At 39.9% G+C, this 21,947-nt stretch overlaps 1 protein-coding gene and 1 long non-coding RNA gene across 5 annotated transcripts in view; one reads left to right on the plus strand and one right to left on the minus strand.

Annotated features, from left to right (window-relative positions):
• The window catches only part of LOC138753875 (cysteine-rich motor neuron 1 protein-like), a 300,852-nt gene that overhangs the window by 229,093 nt on the left and 49,812 nt on the right, over positions 1–21,947 (plus strand). The window contains exons 3-4 of one of the 2 annotated variants that reach the window (XM_069917412.1): positions 234–416; positions 12,836–13,033. In XM_069917412.1, coding sequence (XP_069773513.1) covers positions 234–416; positions 12,836–13,033 — 381 coding nt within the window. The remainder of the gene's footprint in view (positions 1–233; positions 417–12,835; positions 13,034–21,947) is intronic. The other variant, XM_069917413.1, reaches the window with a different exon arrangement.
• Positions 219–13,686, minus strand: LOC138753876 (uncharacterized). 3 transcript variants are annotated; one of them, XR_011351475.1, is made up of 5 exons: positions 13,607–13,686; positions 7,208–7,308; positions 6,783–6,930; positions 5,708–5,785; positions 219–469 (listed from the first exon to the last, which is right to left on the minus strand). It is a non-coding gene; the product is annotated as an uncharacterized lncRNA (long non-coding RNA). The 3 variants fall into 3 exon arrangements; XR_011351476.1 differs by lacking the exon at positions 6,783–6,930; XR_011351474.1 differs by lacking the exons at positions 5,708–5,785; positions 6,783–6,930.

Here is a 21,947-nt window from a genome sequence, read left to right on the forward strand (position 1 = left end):
TATCCCTTTTCTCTGTCTGTTCAGTTAGATGTAATAAGTTGCCACAATAGATCAGCACATAATACGGGAAGATGCATATAATGAACATGTTGAAAACTACTGTGCATCATGCATTACTGGAGGCCTCTGTTGACCAAATATTGCATTTCAACTAAAACTCTGAAGTGCAGAAGATGGAAGAGGAAAGACTGCATAATGAAACCCTTATGAATGAAGTATTCTTTTTATTGCAGAAATCACTCGCAAGTGTCTGTTCGACGGCACTGAGTACAAAGACGGAGAGGTGTATCGCATGGAGACTTGCTGGTTCTGCCGTTGTCGGGGTGGGATCTCATTATGTTCCAAAGTCGAATGCGGAGAACTGAAATGTGAGAACTATTACATCCCCGAGGGAGAGTGCTGTCCAGTTTGTCAGGGTAAGTTTCCATGGACAGGAATGAAGGTCTAGGTTATAAACTGGTGCCTCCAGCTGAAAAAAATTAAGCAATCTTGTACTTAAATTACATTGTTCATACAGTATATGATCGAAGTCTTTGTCTTGCTTTAGCCGTGATTTACGAGATGGCCACTGGCTATATTTTAGAAAATGAACAGATGGTATAATTCATTGCTGGCTTGAAAATTCTACTTCAATATATAAACCTCCAGACTAAAGGAAAGGGACATCCTTTTGGAATGTGGAAAGGTTGTGCAAGAAAGAGAAGTTGTGCTGCAGCCATCTGTACTTTTGAGATGTACTGAATACAGATGATTTACCCCACAGCACTCTCTCAGATGCCTGGATTTAGTTGACATTATTGGTTCAGTCACTAATGAGAAATGGATCACTTGTGACACTTTACATGGTTAAGATTTGAATAGAAGCAGCCATGGAGTTAAAATTTGGCACATCAAAATAACAATTGCACGTGAAAAAGAAATAACCAAGCCTCCCATTATTATTGGCCTTGTATAACACTTTAAGCAACAGTATTTGTGGCATATACGGGAATGAAACTATTGCTTCGTAAAGAAAAGGACAGATATTTCCGTCTTTTGTTGTGGGAAAAATACGTAGGTTACAATTTTACATAACTCCAAGAAGAACAAAAGAAATAGGAGCAGAAATAGGCTATTCAGTGCATCGAGTCTGCCCCACCATTTAATCATGAACTGATCCATTTTCCACTCAGCCCCACCTCCCAGTTTTCTCCCTGGCTAATCATGAACTTCTCAATCTCTGCCTTAAATACACCCAATGATCTGGACTCCCCAACAGCCTGTGGCAACAAATTCTACAGATTTACCTTCCTCTGGCTGAAGAAATTCCTCCACATCTCTGTTCTTAGCAGACACCCTTCAATCCTGAAGTTGTGCCCTCTTGTCCTAGACTCTCCCACCATGGGAAACAACCTTTCTACATCTACTCTGTCCATGCCTTTCAGTATTCAAAATGTTTCAATGAGATCCCCCTCATTCTGCTAAATTTCAACGTGCAGGCGAAGAGCTATCAATCACTCCTCATATGATAACCTTTTCATTCTAGAATCATCCTTCTAAACCTCCTCTGAACCATCTCCAATATCAGTACATCCTTTCTTAAATGAGGAGCCCAAAACTGCTCACAATACTGCAAGTGAGGTCTTACCAGTGCCATTTAATGCCTCAACATCACATCCCTGCTCTTAATTCGATTCCTCTTGAAGTTAAAGTAAATTGTGTAATTGTACTTATTTCAGTTTACAACTTGCACAGCTATTCTATTTAAAGACAGAGGTATTTTAAATAAATCATTTTAGAGATTTTTTTTCTTGCAGTATTATCCGTAAATTACTTTGACTGAGCATTTCAGAATAATTATACACAGAGTTCTTCGCTTAGTGTAGGAGTAAGGCCCATTAGGTTATCACACATTTTATCTTTATACAGTCTCTTCCCTCTCGGTCCTGACCCAAAATGTGGACCTACAACTTTTGCCTCCACAGATGCTGACCGATCTATTGAGTTCTCCAGCATTCTGCATTTTCTTCCAAATTCTACTGTTTGCAGTCTTCATATTGTCTCTATGGACTGGTTATATTTGTGAACTACACATGAAATGTATATAAATATTTGCATTCATATGGAAACTACTGTAACAGATATATGTTAATCTTTAATGTTAAACTATATTTCTCAAGTATAAAAATGTCTTAGTAAACTAAATTATAGAGTTAAAATATTGTATCTGTATTCTTAGTTGTGAGCTGGTACAGGGTCACACACAGGTCACAGCACATTTATAGAGAACCATAGTTTTCAGAGAAGAGAGCTCATTCTCAGAGTCGACGAGTCTGGGAAGGACAGTGCTAATGGATTTGAAGTGGGTCTTGATAACTGAATAAGAACTGCTGAAGGAAGCCTCTTAAACAGAGATGAGGCTAAGGTTGTTATGGATATGGAATGGTTTTGAAAAAGGAACAAAATTTTGGTGGAAATAAAACTGATGGTCATGTGGTTTCCAAGAATTGGGACTCACCTTGGTGATGATGTTATGGTCACATGATTTGAAAAAAATATATTACTGAATTCAGACATTTTGAGTTCAGTTTCAGAAGAGTTCAGTTTGGAGAGTACAGAAGTCAAAACTGTGTGACACAGGGGTTGAAACCTTGTGAAAGTGTTGAATTACAGTAACCAGAATTGGTGCTGTTGCTTTGTGTTCCTCCTAGGAAAGGGGGAACACAGAATCAGTGGCTTTTGAAATAAGGAAGACCATTCCACTGTCTCTTTGGAAAAAAGGACATATTTCTACTGGGCCTCTTCTTATGTATTGCCACTTCGTTTAACCCTTTTCTGGTTTGTGACTTCATCGTGGAAGAAGATAACCATAGTTGTTTAATACTTGTTTGGGTTTGTGAATTCATCGTGGAAGAAAATAGCCACATTGTGAGTAAAGAGGCCTGAAGAAATGTTATTTAAAAGTGCTTTATAATTATTTATGAACTGAGAATTTAAGACCTTCAAGCAAGACTAAAATTATGCTGAAATTTTAAAGTTTGACTTTTCAGGGTGGGGCTTTATATATATGTATTAACGCACGCACACGCACACACACACACACACACACACACACACACACACACACACACACACACACACACACACACACACACACACAGCTTGCACATAGTGGGGTTAAATTTAGAGTTAACTAAGTTTAGAGATAAATAATAAATGTTATGTTATTGCTAGTTTAATAAAAACTATTATTTTGAATTTACCATTTTCTGGTGAATTTTCCATTGCTGTTCCTATGTTAGTGCTAACAAAGTTCCTTTAGTCCCCAAAAATAATTAAAACAGTTGTTAGTTCATAACATTATCAAATCTAGGCATTTAGATTTGTACAGGAATGAAACAACTGTGCATAGTCCCATGAAAACAGCAACATGCAAATAATATAGGCAGCTATGAAAAATAAATGCAAATGGAAAACGGCTGAGAACAATCTTGGGAGCAGTCCCCCAGGCCATTGACTGAATGCCTTTCATGTCAATCAATGTACAAAAGTCATAAATTATGTTAACATTAGCTCCACATTAAATGTCAAATCACAATGTTTGTGTAATAACATTATGACTTTTGTACTGGGCTGAAATAAACCAAACCAGTTCTAAAATCTCTGCACCCTCACTCAGAGAAATTTTTTTCCTTCTCAATGAATAATTACATCCTCATCTTGAATCAAGATGATTCTTTGTTTGTGGTCTTTGTTTCCCATTTGTATTATCACTGTTCTTTGCAAAGATATTGTTTTTCTATTTTTCTGTGATTTAGCTTTGTAGCCATGAGAATCTATTCCTACTTTAATGTATTTTCCTCCTGATGCTCCTACAATCTCTGCCAGTTCAGGTAAGTGTCTGTCCTCAACTCATTATTTCTGATCTATTTTAGGTTTGTATTACTGTCATGAACCTGACCTAGAGCTTGCTATTGACCCACAGCTTTCTTACCTCTCACCCTCTATTCCCCATCTCTCAACAACTCGGAGTCTATTCCAAAATTTTTTTTCAAACAGCTGAACATCTCCAAAACTAGATCCAAAGAGGATGTTTCCAGCATTTTCTGTTTTTAATCTCCATTTGAACTCTGCACAGAATGTCCTAATCCACTTTACTCCCAAGATGCCTCTTTGAACTCATGAGCTGCAGATGACAGTCTTTGGTCTATTGTCTTTCTCCATTATCCATCACTCCCTGCCCAATTTCGTCCATTTCCAAACTGTTATGACCTAGACCAGCAGCAATAGAAATTCACCAGACAATGGTATCTTCAAAACAATATTTTTTTATTAATAATAATAAAATTATATTTAATTCTAAACTTAACCCCACTATGCGCAAATATATATGTCTGTGTGTGTGTGGGTGTGTTTGTGTGTGGCAAATCCCAAAACTTTCACAGTTCTGGCACAATTCTGAAGAGATGATTTTAAAGTTCAGTCTTAGAAATCTTTTAAGTTCTCAAACTCATGAATTCTTGTAGATTCTCTTTCAGAGAAATATTCCTTCATACAAATTACTTTTTCACAAATTCCCATCTCTTGCATAGAGGTTTCAGGACTTGTGTTTCAAAGCCACTGATTTTGTGTTCCTGCCCTAAAACAGAGAGAACAACAGTACCTCTCTCATTGAAGGTTATTGCATCTTTAACTTTAGTTCAAGCATGGTTCAATATTAAAGATGCCTTCTTGAAGTGTCTCAATCACCACTGGATTTTTTTTTGAAGTTCATCTCTTCCAAAAGTTAATGAGAAAATGCTTCTGAGCTGTCTGCTCAGACCAACAAGCAGAATGGCTGCGTGTGTACACACAGGTGCTTCTGAGCAAATATCCATTGTCTCTCAACCTTCAATAGCACAATCCAAAATTCTTACAAAATTGTATCAAGAAGGCATCTTCAGGACTATTATATATAAGCTGATAACACAAATGTGTGATGTGTCTTTGTATGTGTAATTGTCTTTCTCTGTTTCCAAACCCACAAAGTCTTTACTAAAAATAAAATATTTTATAACTTAAAGATTACTAATAATACATAATTCTGAACACAATGACCTCATTTATGATATTAAATACATAAAACATTTTAGCAAAGTACAGTCCCTTCAGTTCACAATGTTGTGCCAACCTATGTAAACCTATTGCACAACAATCAAAATTTTCCCCCAGCCATGCCCATAGCCCTCTATTTTTCTTAGATCTATGAGCCTATCAAAATGTCTTGTGAATGCCCCATTTGTAACAACCACCACCACCTCCAGGAATGCATTTCAGGCACCCACCACTCTCTGATTAAAAAACGTACCTCTGACATCTCCCCAAAACTTTCCTCCACTTTCCTTAAGCGAATGTCCTCTGGAAATGTCCAAGAAAAAAGTGCTGGCTATTCACCCTATCTAAGCTCCTTATAATCTTATATACCACTATGACACAACCTCTCATCCTTAGTCACTCTAAAGAGAAAATCCCTAGCTCTGTCAGTATTGCTACCAGGCAATGTCCTAGTAAAGCTCTTCTGCACCATCTCATAAGCATCTACATCCTTCCGTTAATGAAGCCAGAACTGAACACAATACTCTTAAGTAATGGAGGCCACCACACCATATACCTTCTTAACCAGCCCATCAGAGAAGATAGTTTCCCAACTAAATTTATAAAGAATTTAAGGATTTATTAATTCTTATACTTGTGCAAGTATTGGATCAAGCTTCACAAACTTCTGCTCTTCCAGAATCATTTTTGATGGCAACAGTTACTGTGATTCCTAAAAAAGACAGAGATCCTTTAAAACCTTCATCATATAGACCTATTTAATTATTAAATTTAGATTATAAAATAGTAGCAAAAGTTTTGGCAAATAGAATGAATAATTTGTTACCTAAATTAATTAATATGGATCAGACAGGGTTTGTTTAAAAAAAGACAATCTTCGGAAAATGTAGCTAGATTGCTTAGCATAATTCATTTAGTGCAAAAAAAAGAGGTGACTTGAGTGTTGCAGTGGCTTTAGATGCAGAAAAGGTGTTTGATAAATTAGAAAATTTTTTTGTTTACGGTATCAGAAAGTTTGGATCTGAAATTTTTTTTAAAATTGGGTTAAACATTATATAATAGTCCTGAAGCTAAAGTTGTAACATATGGACAGGTATCTATGCCATTTAATTTAACAAAATCGTGTAAACAAAGATGTCCTTTCTCACCAGCTTTATTTGTTTTAGCTATAGAACCGCTTGCCAGATGATTTGCTCAGATTTACAAATTAAGGGCTTGAGAGTAGGTCAAGAGGAACACAAAATCAGTTTATTTGCAGATGATCTTTTAATTTTTTTTCCAGAACCTGGGACATCTCACGATAACTCAGGTTCTGTCTATTATATTGTATGCCCAACTGGAAGAATATGGGAAAGTTTTGGGTATTAAAATAAATTAATTGAAGAATGCTGTCATCATCTCCTGCAAAGAAACAATCAGCTTCAGGACAAAAAAAACTTCAGGATTGGTTCGATGTTAACGATAAACTACTCCAAAAACTCATTGACAAAAAGAAAAAAACTTTCATCATCTTATAAATGACCAAAAATGACCTACCAAAAGGAAACGCTATCAGGAATGCAAGGCTGCAGTCTAGAAGAGCACCTAAAACCTGAAAAATCAACGGTGGAGGACGAAAGCTCAAGGAATCCAACAACTAACAGATGCCAACGACACTCAAGGCTTTTTTTTTTAAATAAACTAAGGTTATTTTTGGCCCATCTACTCACAGTCAAGCCCCTCTCAAAAGTAAAGATGCTTCAGCCATCCTGAAGAGCAATGCTGACATCAATTTTTAATGAAGGGAGCACTTTGAAAATTGTCTCATTTGGCAGGAATGTGATTAACAACATTCCAAAACAGCCGATTGACGACCTCCTAAGCAAAATACAAACACTTGAATAAGTCAAGGGAGCCAACAAAACCTTGACAAACAATAAGGTCGCTGGACTCAATGGGGGTCTTCAAAATTGGAGGTAGCCCGCTTCTTTACCAACTGCATCAACTTCTCATCAAGATCTGGATAAATGAAGATGTACCAGCAGACTTTAGATACTCAGCAATCGTTACCATCTACAAAAGGAAAGGCCAATCGATCTGAATGTGGAAACTATCATGGAATTTCACTGTTAGCAACAGCAGGAAAGATCCTCACCCACATCATGAATAACCAGCTCAATCCTTTAGTGGAGAAGATCCTTCTGGAGACACAAGCCATCACATGGAGCAAGCGACATGATGTTCATAATGCGACAACTGCAAGAAAAATGTCATGAACAACTTTAACCTTTGTATATGACATTCATTGACCTCACCAAAGCCTTTGACTCAGTATCAAGAGAACTTCTATGGGATGTCCTATCCACCTGTGGATGTCCTTAAAATACATTTGAATCCTGAGACTCCTCCACGATGGCATGTTTGCCATAGTCTTGGTCAGCAACAAAGGCCGTGAGCCTTTTCAAGTCAAATCTGGAGTAAAACAGGGATCTATGATTGCCCCAGCTTTGTTCACCATCTTTATTGCAGCAAACATCCACATTACCAAGGATCTACCCCTAGGAATCAAAATTGTCTACCGAACTGATGGCAAACTTTTCAATCCTGCCCATCTCAAGTCCAAAAACAAGACATCCACAAGTTCCCTCATCAAGTTCCAATATGTAAATGACAACAGTGTTGCAGCTCTCTCAGAATTCCACCTACAACAGATTCTGACTGCCTTTGATCGTGCATACATGAAACTTGAACTTACCATCAATTCCAAGAAGGTTCAAATCATCTACCAACCATCACCAACTGAGACAAATTGGATAGAGCCATCAATTCAACTTGGCAAAACAATCCTGGAAAATGTGGACCATTTTTCGTATCTTGGAAGTCACTTCTCTTCCAATTTTGACCTTAATGACAAGATCCAACATCGTCTTAAATCTGCTGGAACTGCTTTTGGACATCTCTGAATAAGAGTCTTTTATGATCGTGACATTTGAATGGACACCAAAATGTTAGTGTACAAAGCAGTAGTGATCCTAATGTTTCTGTGTGTATCAGAAACCTGGACAACATACTGATGACATCTGAAGGCACTTGAAAAGTTACATCATCGCTTTCTTTGAAACATCTTAAATATCAGCTGGGAAGATAGAAGAACTTTACGTCAGCGTGCTAAATGAAGCAAAAACAACAATCATTGAAACCTACATCATTAAGAACCAACTAAGTTGGAGCGGACATGTTGTTCGGATGGAAGATGAACATTAGCCGAAACAAATCTTCTACTCCCACCTGAAAGAAGGTAAACGTAAAAGAGGTGGACAAAGGGAGAGATTCAATAATGTCTTAAAATCCAATGTGAAGAAATGTAACATCGACATAAATAATTGGGAAACCAATGTCAAGGACAGGAAACTCTGGCTAACCATTATTCGAGAAGGAACAGCAACTTTCAAAGCCAACAGATGTGGAGAACTAGAAGAAAATAGAAAGAATGGCAGCAACAACCAAGAGCCTGATCTGCCATCTAGAACAACCTATCCTAAATGCAGAAGATATTTCAAAGCCAAGATTGGACTCATAAGCCACTTGAGAGCCCATAAATAGATCAACAGAACTAAGTCCATCATCCTCAACTTCGAGGGATAGTCACGATGCCGACAAAGACCACTCAATTTCAAATTTCAGATTTATTGTCAGTGTACATCATATCTACCCCCTGCTTTCTGCTAAGCAAGTCAATTCCAAACCCAAGCACCAAGGTTCCTTGGATCCTATGACTCATGACTTTCTGAATGAGCCCATCCTGGGGACTTGGTCAAATACCTTACTAAAATCCATGTACACCACATCCATCATCTTACCTTCATCAATTTCCTTTGTCACCTCCTCGAAAATCTAAATTTGGCTCGTGAAGCATGACCTGCCTCTCACAAAGCCATGCTAACTATCCCTGAAAAGACTATGATGCTCCAAATACTTGTAAATCCTCTTCCTCTTAGTTGCTTGCCCACAATTTATGTAAGACTCACTGGTTTATAATTCCCTGGATTCTCCCTCTTGCCTTTCGTAAACAAGGGGATTAAATTTACCACTCTCCTATCCTCCTATACTTCTATGCCAAGGAGGATGCAAAGATCTTTGGCATCATTCTATCAATTTCTTCTCTCTCTTCCTGTAATAACTGGGGTGCATCCCATCCAGTCCCAGGGACTTATCTATCCTTATATTTTTAAAAAGATCCAGCACTTCTTAAAATCTAGCTTGGCAATTTAAGTCCATGCTTCATTGAATTCACACATCTGAGCTTTCAATCACCTTTCAATGTACTTCTCTTCCCTACTACTTACCTGACATCTTCCCCTGGTTTCCACTGCTGCACCTAAATCTTAATGATTCGCCTTCAGCCTCAAGGTCCAGAGTTTTGGATCCGAATTAGTTTTCTTCCAACAGCAGCAACACAGAAAGATTCTGTTGTCCCCTCTTACTCCAGACACCACAGTTGAGTTGGCGTCACACAGCTCCGGTATTCTGAGTTTGTCTTCCACCTCAGCTTCTGCCTACAAGAAGTCTGCACTCCTTCCACACAAAAAAGATGCAGGTTGGCAGGTGAATCAGTTCCTATCATGTCAGTGAGTTGTATAATCTGGGAGGTGTTGACGGGATAGTGAGGAGAATGAAATAGGTTAGGTTGGAATAATCGCACTCAGTGGACTGAAGAACCTGTGTCCACACTGTATCTCTGTATCATTCTGAATTTCTCCTGTTGTGTGGGAAAGGAAAAGTTCGGTGGGTTCGAAGAATAGCGGACTGGACACAGGTTGAATGCAGAAATAATATTTGTTGAAACACGTGTAAGGAAATCGCAACAGGGGTATTTATTGAAACAAGTATTCTCAATCATATATCACAGAGAAACCAGTCACAACAGACTTAACACTATCCATACCAGTAACTGCTTACATTCTCACAAGCACAGTACAACCCAATCACATCGGACTTAATATTACTGATAATAGCAACTGTTTATACAGACGTATCAAACCAAGGGCTACATGTCGTTCCTTGTCTAACTTGGGCATGGCTCAGATGCTGTCTACAACAGTATATAACAGCCCCAATCCTCATGTAGTGCACACTTTACCAGCGATTCCTCGAGCTTTGTCCTCAGCAGGGTTCATCTCGGGGCCAAAGAGCAAAAAGAGCTACTGCATGTGCTGCACTTCATGGTACAGTAAGCTGGATGGTCCAGCCCAGACTTCTGTGATCATGAAATGTTTTGAACAGCTGATGTTGGAACTCATCAAGTTCCACCTTCCAAGTACATTGGCCCCATTCCAGTTTGCCTCCATCCAAACCAGTCCACAGATCTTGCTGTGGGCCGACACTCTGTCCTGACCTATCTGGAGAATGATGCCTCCTATCCAGACTGTTGTTCATTTATTTCAGCTCGGCATTCAATACGATCACACCTTAGGGACTGATGGATTAGCTAACCTCACTGGGATTTAACCCTCCTCTCTACAACTGGTTGCAGAAAGTGGCAAACCGAGCCAAGTACATCACAGAAACAGATCCTCCATCAAATGAAAGCAACTATGAGAGGACCCCATCACCCTTGTCACAACCTCTTCTCCCTGCTTGCTCGGGCAGATGATTCTGAAGCCCGAAGACTAGCATTTACGGGTTCAAAAACAGTTTATTTCCTGGCAGCTGTCAGGCTCTTAAACCTCCCCATTCAACCCAAACATAAGCTACTCTGGGACCCACAAATTGAAGGAACAACACCCATCTTCTGACTTGGCACCCTCCAAATGGATGACATTAATAGGCTTTCATTAAACCACCCCATTGCCTTCCCCCAGCTCTGTTTCTGTCCCTTTTCCCTGTCTCCTTTCACTCAGACATAATCAATTCTCACCTCTCCCCTGATCATATCCAATTAATACCTTTTGTTGGTCTGGACTCCACCCCTAGCTAGCACTGACTCTATTCTGAGATTTTCTGTTTTTAGCTTATTCTTTGCTTATTCCTTGAAGAAGGGCTTAGGGCCGAAACGTTGACAATATATCTTTGTCTTCTATGGATATCGAAAGACCAGTATTTCGGTGTGTTTGCACTTTTAAAATTTCTCTTTTTCTTCTTGCACTAACTCCAATTGTGAATATTTATTTATCCTTTGATGGTTAGTATCTTTTTTTCTAAATGGGCATTTGTGGTAATTTACTTCTATACTTTTGCGATTGGTTTGGACTACACAAAAGAGTCTGGAAAAACAACCAACTGAAAAACCTCACAAAGATAAGCGTATACAGAGCCGTTGTCATACCCACACTCCTGTTCGGCTCCGAATCATGGGTCCTCTACCGGCATCACCTACGGCTCCTAGAACGCTTCCACCAGCGTTGTCTCCGCTCCATCCTCAACATCCATTGGAGCGCTTTCATCCTTAACGTCGAAGTACTCGAGATGGCAGAGGTCGACAGCATCGAGTCCACGCTGCTGAAGATCCAGCTGCGCTGGGTGGGTCACGTCTCCAGAATGGAGGACCATCGCCTTCCCAAGATCGTGTTATATGGCGAGCTCTCCACTGGCCACCGTGACAGAGGTGCACCAAAGAAAAGGTACAAGGACTGCCTAAAGAAATCTCTTGGTGCCTGCCACATTGACCACCGCCAGTGGGCTGATATCGCCTCAAACCGTGCATCTTGGCGCCTCACAGTTTGGCGGGCAGCAACCTCCTTTGAAGAAGACCGCAGAGCCCACCTCACTGACAAAAGGCAAAGGAGGAAAAACCCAACACCCAACCAACCAATTTTCCCCTGCAGCCGCTGCAACCGTGTCTGCCTGTCCCGCATCGGACTTGTCAGCCACAAACGAGCCTGCAGCTGACGTGGACTTTTACCCCCTCCATAAATCTTCGTCCGCGAAGCCAAGCCAAAGAGAAGAAGAAGAGATCTTATGTACCTGTGTTGACGGCAGCAAATAGGAATTTCAGCGCATCTGCACATTGTACTTATGAATATGGCATCAAATTCGTGTTGAACACATTCCTTGATCCCTCATAGACTTTCTCTGCCCTTGAAGCCAGTGGGAGAGGAACTATCTGTGCCATGTCTAATGTGGGGAATTGCTGTCAATTCCATGTGGAACATTGCTTCCACTAATCATGCCCATGGTCCATCCCTCCAAAGATGCTGCCTAACTGACTGAGTATTTCCTTCATTTACTGAATTTAATTTTGTTTATTCATTTGCACTATTATAACCATCTCTTTCATCATTTCAGCAGCCTTTACTCTTGTTCTTTCTGCTCTGTGTCCTACTACCCCAAACCCACATTCCTCACCTGTGGCATTAAGATGACAACTAACTCTCTCAATATCTCCCTGCTGAGGATTTCCAGCACGATTGATGTTTTCCTAACATCTCGAAGTCTTAAACAAGAAAGTCTGCAGATGCTGGGGTCGAATTCAATGCACAAACATGCTGGAGAATCTCAGAAGGCCACACAGCATCTATAGGACCTGGGCCCTTCATCGGGAACATCTTGAAATCCTGGTTGACACTAATAGTTCTCGCCACATTTATTTTATCACAAAGTAATTTTCAGGAAAACAATGAAATGTAATAATTCACAAAGCCCAACATTCTTTCTCTTCCAACAGTGTGCAGTTCACTTTGAAACTGGTTGTTATTTGATTGGATGGTTCATTTTTACCACTTAACCTCATTCAATAATTCTCTCTCTCTCTCTACCCCTCTCTCTTTCTCTCTGTTCATTCTAGACCCAGTTTTTCCAGCCATTGATGGCCTGGGATGCTTGGCAAGAGGTCAGATTCAAGCACATGGTGATCGCTGGCGAGAAGACGACTGTACCTTCTGCCAGTGCGTTCATGGGGAACATCACTGCATGGCTATGGCTTGCAAGCAAACCTGTCAGAACCCAGTCAAAATACCAGGGGAGTGCTGTCCCTTCTGTGAAGGTAAGAGTGAAAGAGGGGCAATTTGCAGTCTCTGTGACATCCTTTTCCTGTGTATGGTGTCCTCGCACGTAATTTCCAAGGAAACCTCTGACATTGAGCAGTATGGAGTTAAACAAGAAAGTCTGCAGATGCTGGGGTCAAATGCAACACAGAAGGGTGCTGTAGAAACTCAACAGGTCATGGAGCATCCATAGGAAGGAAAGGATAACCAATGTTTCAGGTCTGAGCCCTTTGTCAGGTCTAAATAAAAAGAAGTAGGCACCTGAAGAAGGAGGAGGGAGGAAGGGGCAGAAGGAGGAGTGTAGGGTAACAGGCAAGAGGTCAAGTTTGGATACAGATATGAGGGTAAAGGAGAAAAAACCTGAGAAGAGATGGAGGTTTGCTCTCTGATAGGAGAAAGAAGGTGGGGAACTGAAGGAAGGGAGACAGAAGGTTAGGGAGAGATGAGGCCAGGGTAGAGGTTAACAGAAACTGGAGAAGTTGATGTGTATTCTCCTCCCTTTCCTCCTTCCTTTCCTCCACCTCTGCCCTCCCCTCACCTTCTCACTCAGGTAGTTACCTATTTTTACTTACATCCGATGAGGGACCCAGGCTCAAAACATTAGTTACCCTTAACTTCCTCTAGATGCTGCGTGACCTGCTGAGTTTCTCCAGCACATTTGTGTATGGCACGTTTAGCAATATGATGTCATAAAGATGGTTGTCCAGCCAATCTCAAAATGAGTAAAGCACGCTCCTAACATATTGGAAATAAATGATTACAGCAACACACACATGGTCAAGATGCCTGCTAATAGGGAGTTTCATTGGTACAGAAGGAGATAATTGGCTTCATCTTATTCATGGTGGTCAAAAATGAACTCAAGTCCAACCCATTTTACAGACCTTGCTCCATTGCCTGTGAGTTATGTCTTTAAACAGCTTCTCTGGGCTCTTCTCAAATGTGACATGAGTACTTCCCTTCTCCAACCTTTCAGGCAGTGAGTTCCAGAGTCCAAACACTTATTGGCTGATCTATTGTATGCTAATAAATCCTAGATATGAAATTTTTCACTGAAGTATATGAAAAGTCCTTAAAAGTTTTTGTTTTTGTTCAGCATCTAGTGTGTTAATTCAAATCCCATACCACAAACTCTTACATTTTCTAGTCAATTGGTTTTGGTGTTTATGCGGTGAGCATTCTTCCTATTGAGGAATCTTGAATTCCTGATACCAAATTCTGGATTTGAGGTTTAGAATCATAGATTTATCTAGTACAATGGCAGACCCTTCAGCCGAATGGAGATAAACAAGAAAGTCTGTAGATGCTGGGGTGAAGTACAATATACAGATGTGCTGGAGAAACTCAGCAGGTATTTTCACGAGAATGTTGACAGGATGTCAAGATTTGAGTTACAGAGAAAGGTTGAGCAGCCTGGGACTTTTTTCTCTGGAGCGTAGAAGATTGAAGGGGGATTTGATGGAGGTGTTCAAGATTTTAAAAGGGACAGAGAGAGTCAACGTGGATAGGCTTTTTCAATTAAGAGTGGGGGATATTCAAACCAGAGGCCATGGTTTGAGATTGCAGGGGGAAAATTATAAGGGGAACATGAGGGGAAAATTCTTCATGCAAAGGGTGGTTGGGATGTGGAATAAGCTTCCAGCAGAGGTGGTTGAAGCAAGGACGTTATTTACATTTAAGGAAAGACTGGATAATTACATAGAGGGGAGAGGATTGGAGGGGTATGGACCTGGTGCTGGTCAGTGGCACTAGGAGGATGGGGATTTGTTCCGGCATGGACTAGTAGGGCCAAACTGGCCTGTTCTGTGTTGTATATGGTTATATATAATCCAGCATTAATGTAAAGGATCACCAATGTTTCAGGCCCGATGAAGGGCCCAGGCCCAGAACATTGGTTACCCTTAACTCCCTGTGGATGCTGCATGACCTGCTGAGTTTCTGTAGCACGTTTGTGTATCAGACCCTTTAGCCACTTTGTTCAATCCATCTCTGCTGATCCCTTTTACCTGCACTTGGTCTCTAGCCTTCAGTGCAATAGTGATTCAAGTGTAAATCATGAGAAAACTTGTCTTCAACTCCTTCTCAGATTGGAACCTGCTCTGAGTTGAAATGTTCTTTCTCAGATGCCCTTCAAAACTTTTAAGCTTATCCTAACAAAGCTCCCCAGCTTTAGATTCCTATAGTACAGGGGAAAAAAAAATTCTGCTATCCTCCCTATCTATGTCTTTCCAGATTTGTATACCTCTCCAAGGTATACAAACCCAGCCCCTCCGGTCTCATCTTACAACCAAAATGTTCCATTCTAGTCAACATCCTGGTGAACCTTGGCACCCATTCCTTGTTCCAGGGTGTTGACCAGAATTGTACAATCCAACTATGGCCTAACCGATATTTTGTAAAGTTGCAACATAACACTCCCTCCTATTATATTCTGTATCTTGACTAATCAAGGGAAGCATCACACACCTTCTTTGTCTCCTTATCAACCTGTGCTGCCACTTTCGGTGATCCTGGGTTGTAAAGCAAGATCCCTTGTTCCCAAAGACACTCTTTCATTGTGTTGTCATCTCATAAATGCACTACCTTAGCTTCCAAATTATATTGCTCAAGTTGGAAAGGTGGAAAACAAACTGTCACATTATGACTTCATATAAAATGTGTTGTCTCTGTACAGTGGTGGCCTATGTTGTCTTATGATCTTTTCTTGATGTCATGGACTATTATGCCCATAGCAGTAAAGCACACATAGTGGAAAGATTCATCTTTGGAATACTACTTTATATCATAGTTTTTCTTTTCTGAAGTTCATATTCTGTAAGTAGAAATGACAAGAACTTTGCCCAACGTGCATTAAAAAGTTTAACCTTGTTGCCTGAAAACTGGACTTACGTTGTCGATGTTCCAACCTCTGATCTTACAGAGCAGAGTGGAGGTCATTCATTTCAATGTCATGATATTACAGAGGCATGAAGAAGAGAGGTCCCTCAGAACCTCACTTTGCAATCAGCAGACGGGATATGAAACTAAAAAATCGATTCCTGGACTTGAGTGACACATGAAGGTGCTGGAGAAACTCAGCAGTTCATGCAGCATCCATAGGAAGGAAAGTGTAACCAACATTTTAGGCCTGAGCCCTTCAGCAGGAATTTATTCAATAAAGGGCCCAGGCCCAAAGCATTGCTTACCCTTTGGATGTCGTGTGACCTGCTGAGTTTCTTCAGCACAGTTATGTATCACATTTGACACCAGCACCTGCAGACTTTCTTGTTTAACTCTATTTCTGGATTTGATCCACGTTTTCATTGTTTCAAGATATAGAAAGTCATTGGTATGTTTTATGAAACTTGGAATGTATTTATTACTGAGGTCTAGCTCCTGTTTTAGGATAGACTCTCGCCAATTATTGAGATGTTTAACATTCCAAACATGACTTCACTGTAAAAATACCAGGACTTATCATCTGAGTAAATTGCTCTCTAGTTTATGACAGTACTTTGTTCCATTTATCTTCTCCAGGGTCACATTGTACAATATAAAACAAATATGTTTTAAGTTTGTGAACATGCAAAATATGAAAGGAACCAAATGGGCATATTTTTGTTTTAATTATACTCACTGATTGAAAAAAACACAAAGGTCCTGGGAAAGTGCCACATCCTCTTGTCAAGAAAGCTTTTTTTTTGTGCACATGGAGATGAATGGACTTTAATAACACAGTGGATCATAACCAAGACATAATAAACTTTGCATCTTCACCTTGATGAAAATCATTCATTGGACAGTAATATCTCACTCCTCTGTATGAATATACACTCGAGTGAGAATACTGTGGTTTTCTTCTCAAATCAATAGAGTGAACCCATTGCCCATTAGGTTGAATGAATCATCACACTCTGTGAGCATGCCACCATTACCAGACCATGACTTGAATCGCTTCATTCCCAGATAAATCCAGAAATTTAGTGCGTCAGATTCCCGTTCTGTTCATTGTGAATTTGGGGCTTCGAGTTAGCTTGGTGGTTATTTACATAATATTTGCAAAGAATATGACTGGCTAAATTATTTGCTCCAGCCATAATTTTACTTCATCGTGATAATTGAGGAAGATTTCCAATGTTGGATGTGCTAAACTTAACAAGCCTGCCATTTGGAATCACTGACGATAATATCTGCAGGATACCCATTCCCACCTGGGCCAGATGCAGAGGGCTGGTTCCTCTTGTGAAGTCCAGATGACAGGTCCGGCCTTGGCTGGACTGTGGACACCCAGCTCCCAACTACTGTCTTGAAGTACAGTGTTCCAGACCCTCGACATGTGTGTGTAAATTGGGAACTTCCATTCAAGGAGCTGTATGCAATTAGAGGCAATCTAATGTGCAAACTTAAATTGATGTGATTTCCAGTAAGATTTTGCAGAAATTATTAAATTCCTTGGGATGAACCACCTTCTCCTTCTTCGCAGTCCATTGCAATGAAATAAGACTGTATTTCGAGAAGAGAGTGGGCAATTTTGGAATTTAATTTCTTGCAGGTAAAGTTAATGTCTTGAAAGAAAACAAACATGAGGTACAACAACCAAGATGGAAAGCAATGTCTATCTTTGAGGTCGATATTTCTGTGTGAAGAGTGGTTAACAGGTCAAGCAGCATCTGTGGAAAGAGAAGCAGAGACAGTGTTTCAGGTCAAGGAGCCTTCAACAGAGTCCACAAGACTGTTTCAAAGTAGAGTTGTTGCATCAACCCTGTCTCAATTTCCCACGGGGTATTCAATTCAATGATCCTCTAATTAATTAAAATACCGTAGATCACTCCAGTACAGTTTAAGGCCAAATGAAGTGAAACATGAATGTCTGCAGATGATGTGACTGTAGTAAAAACACAGAAATGCTGTGTCTGTAAGATGTAAAGATATATAACCAATGTTACAGGCCTGAGCCCTTCTTCAAGGTATAAGCAAAAAGCAGACAGGCATTTCAATTAAAGACTGGAGAGAGAAAAGATGAAGAAACTGAGGAGAGAGGAGTCCAGACCAAAAGACAAAAGGTGTTAATTAGATATAAGAGAAAAGGTGAGAATTGTTTTGGCTCTGTGAAAGGAGATGGGGAAAAGGGAAGAGAGAGCTAAACTAGAGGATGGGGAGAAGAGTTTTAACGGAAACCGGAGCAGTTAATGCCATCCGGTTGGAGGGTGCACTGACGGAAGATGAGGTGTTGTTCCTCCAATTTGCGTGTGAAGTCAGTCTAGCAGTGCATGAGGCCATGTCAGCGATGGAATGGGACAGGGAAAAGTCATTGGTGGACAATGGGAGAGCCATGCTCTTGTGCTTACAGAGCTGAGGTGCTTAACGAAGTGATGTAGAGAACAGCACAACGGGAGCACCAGTTGCAGTTAATGACCCTTGCAGATTCACATGAGAAATAATGCTTCACTTGGAAGGACTGTTTGGGGCCCTAAATGTAAAGTCGATAGCAACACTGAAGATAGGAAGGACAAGAGGCTATCTAAAGGAGAAATGGAAAAAAAATTCCCATTTCTGATGAAATCATAATTAAAATTTTAATTTCTTTTTAAACTGTAGGTGCTAGACATATAAAGCAAGAACACAAAATGCTGCACATTCTCAGCAGGTCAAGCTCAGAAACAGGATACTTCAGTTCCGACACTGTCAGAACTCAAAATAAGCTGGTCTGTTTCACTCTGATTTCCTGAGTATTTACAGCACTTTCTGTTTTTCCCTTTATTGTTGTAATCACTTAAAATTACCTCAGAATTATTTTTTTTTGGCCATAGCTCTTATTTTGTTGTCTGACTTTTGAAGAAGATACCATCTATGCCAAGACCCATAGAGTGTACATAGAAGTACACTCTACAACTTACAAGACAGCATGGTTAGCGCAGCACTATTATAACGGCAGTGACCTGGGTTCAAATCTGCCACTGTCTGTAAGGAGTTTGTATGTTCTCCCATATCCACAGGAGTTTCTTCCCATATTTCAAATGCCTGTTTCTGTGCTGCTCCTCTAAATTAAATTTAAAAGAAAAACATTTAAACTTTTGAAGTTGTGGTGCTTTTTTTTGAAGGGCTATCTAGTTGGCCTTCCTTTCCTGCATGATCACCATTTCTGACTTATTTTTCACCCAACTATATATCAATACCCTCTCAAGGAGTGCTACTGAGTATTCATCCACATGGTCCAATTTTCTGTTCATTGGCAGCTGAGTACTAGATGACTTCTCACGTTATCTGGATTAAATATAGCACCGATAATAGGTAACTGCCCATTGCCCTGCTCCAGTTCACTTATTTGCTTGTCATTTCCTTCTCCTGTCTCTTGCAAAGTATCTAAGTGAAATACATTTGGGTGTGTTTTCTCCACACTGATAAATGGCCTTGTGTTAAATTGTCGGTGTTTATTTAAGTTGTTAAAGGACTATTATCGGAAGAAAAAGAAGTATGAGGTTTGTGCCGCAGGGAATTGTGTGTTTGAATTTAATTTATTTTGAATGGAGTGATTTTGAGAACTTTGATTCTGATTTGCAAAGTGTTTTCTTTATTTCCTGGTAGTGATAAGGATGTCACACTTTTATGATTACAGCTCCTAGTTTCCTTTTAGGAGCTAAAAAAAAAGTTAGCCTAATGTATTTTTTAAATGTTGGAATATTCTCAGAAAAAATTTGGTGACAATATTTCTTCTAGAATATTAAAAATATGGTAAGTTAAATGATTCAATGTAGTTCCAAAGAGAAGTCATTTATGTTCAATCAGGAACACGCACAGAATCCAAATCTCACAGGTGTTACTGCATCTTAGTGATATTTCTTGGATGGTAAAATGTTGTCTTGATTTCTTTGAGAAGCATACAGGAAACGGTACTCAAACAATATTTGCACTGTTTGAGATTGAAATGTAGATCTCTGTAGGACCATCAGAATTCATTGTGCAGTTGGCTTGATACTTTAAGTGACACAGGATACCAAATAATATGAGTAACTTTCAGGTTTTAGACTGTCAGTGGGAGACTAAACCCTTGTGTTCTTTTGGAATCATTGGGTGGTCAACAAAAGGATGGGAAATTTATTTGGGGAATTTCTGCTGATTGGAAAACACACTCTCGATAAATAATTTGAAAATGATAATTTTCATTGTGCTCTCATATTTTGCCAAGATGCATTGTAGAGCTCGTCGAAAGAATCAAAGACTTGTTGATCCAAACCAAGGCTTTTATTAGCAAAACACAGGAGCTCTTCACAGGTGGCCGACCAGTCCGGAATGATCCGACCTGGCTAGGGACACAACCCTTTAAGGCCCAGACAGTAGGCGTGGCTTAGCTCTCAGCCAATCGCTGTAAGCACAATCTAGATACTGTAACTATATACACTATATACATTGGTGATAGATCTGTACTATCACATGCATCTAATGTAGTTCCTACCTGTGAGCAACATCTGGTAAATTGCTATTTTTCTTTCTGGGGCTTCTCTATCACTGCCTCCTTGCCACCTTCAATATAGGAAACAAAACAATTGTGGGGTTTATTTTTTCGCGTTCACCCCTCCTCCTCTCTGAATAATGACCACGGGCTGGAATTGATGAAACTAGAATGCTTTCCAATGCACTTCTTTCCTTCCCTTCTCTCCAAAACTGACCACCTCCTTCCTTTCAGTGTCACTTACAAGTGTGCCAGATTGTTGTAATCTTCAACTTTTTTTAAGAAACAATGATTTGAAATTCTACAAGTAAAATACAGACGACGAAATGATGGAAAAACTCAGCAGGTCAGGCAGCATCTGCGGAAGAAGAAACAGCTCACATGTCGGTGCTGAGAAAGAGAAACAGGTTGGTTCGTCAGGTGTAGGTGGCAATGGATGGGATTTAATTATTAAGTAATGCTAGAACTCACACCATTCATGAGTCACAGCAGATCACAAAAAGAGTGACATCAGATGTGCATTGGACAATGATTCATGTAAGCACTTTTAACAGTTCCTTAAATAGAATATCCTTAGATTGATGCAATACACAAAAGTGCTGGAGAAACCAAGCAGGTCACACAGCATCCATAGGAAGTAAAGGATAACCAACCAGGCCCAAAACATAAATTTTGTTCAGACTGCAATGTCAGGAAAAATCACGGAAAAAATTAACATAATTACTGCCTTTGTGGTCATTCACACTGGGCACCTTTTTAGATTGCAATAGTCCTAGTGGTTGGATGTACAGTAGACTATCAATGAATTTTTCCGGTATGATTTACACTGCAGACTTCCTCCAAAATGTTGTAGGGGTCCTACATGTTCCTTTTTTTTAGACTGCCACCCGTGTAGTGGCAAAATTCCTTGATTGTGCCATTACATGCCTTCAGCCTAAAAACCCCTATTGCTTACTTTGGATGCTGTGTGACCTGCTGAGTTTCTCCTGTACATTTGTGTATCGTACACGACCCCAGCAACTTCAGTCTTTCTTATTTAATTCCTTAGAATGATTAAACTCCCTCACAGCAATTCAAAGGATTATGCACCTGGTTCCTATATTTAACTTTTACAAAGACAGATTGGACTGCTGTGAGAATGACTCAGCTTCAATGAGGTTAGCTATTGAATGGATGCAGCAGACAAGCCAAAAGTGGTTTGTTGCCTTCATTTGTTGCATATGGAGCAATAAACAAATCACTCATAGGACCAACCTTTTCTCATTTGCTGTACTCTCAAAGCAGTTGAACAGATTGAATTATCTTAGTCAAGTTACGATAGGTACGAGTTGCTAATCCCCAAAAGTGGAGACTTAATTCAAAAGCTGCATGGAAACTGAAATTCCCTGACCTACAGCAATCTCTTCACAAGTTCTGTTGCCAAATCTATGAACTCTACTTAGAACTCCTGCAGTGAGTTCCAGCTTTCTCAATTTTAAAGCCTG

This window comes from Narcine bancroftii, chromosome 2 (genome assembly GCF_036971445.1).
Source record: "Narcine bancroftii isolate sNarBan1 chromosome 2, sNarBan1.hap1, whole genome shotgun sequence".
Lineage (NCBI taxonomy): Eukaryota > Metazoa > Chordata > Chondrichthyes > Torpediniformes > Narcinidae > Narcine > Narcine bancroftii.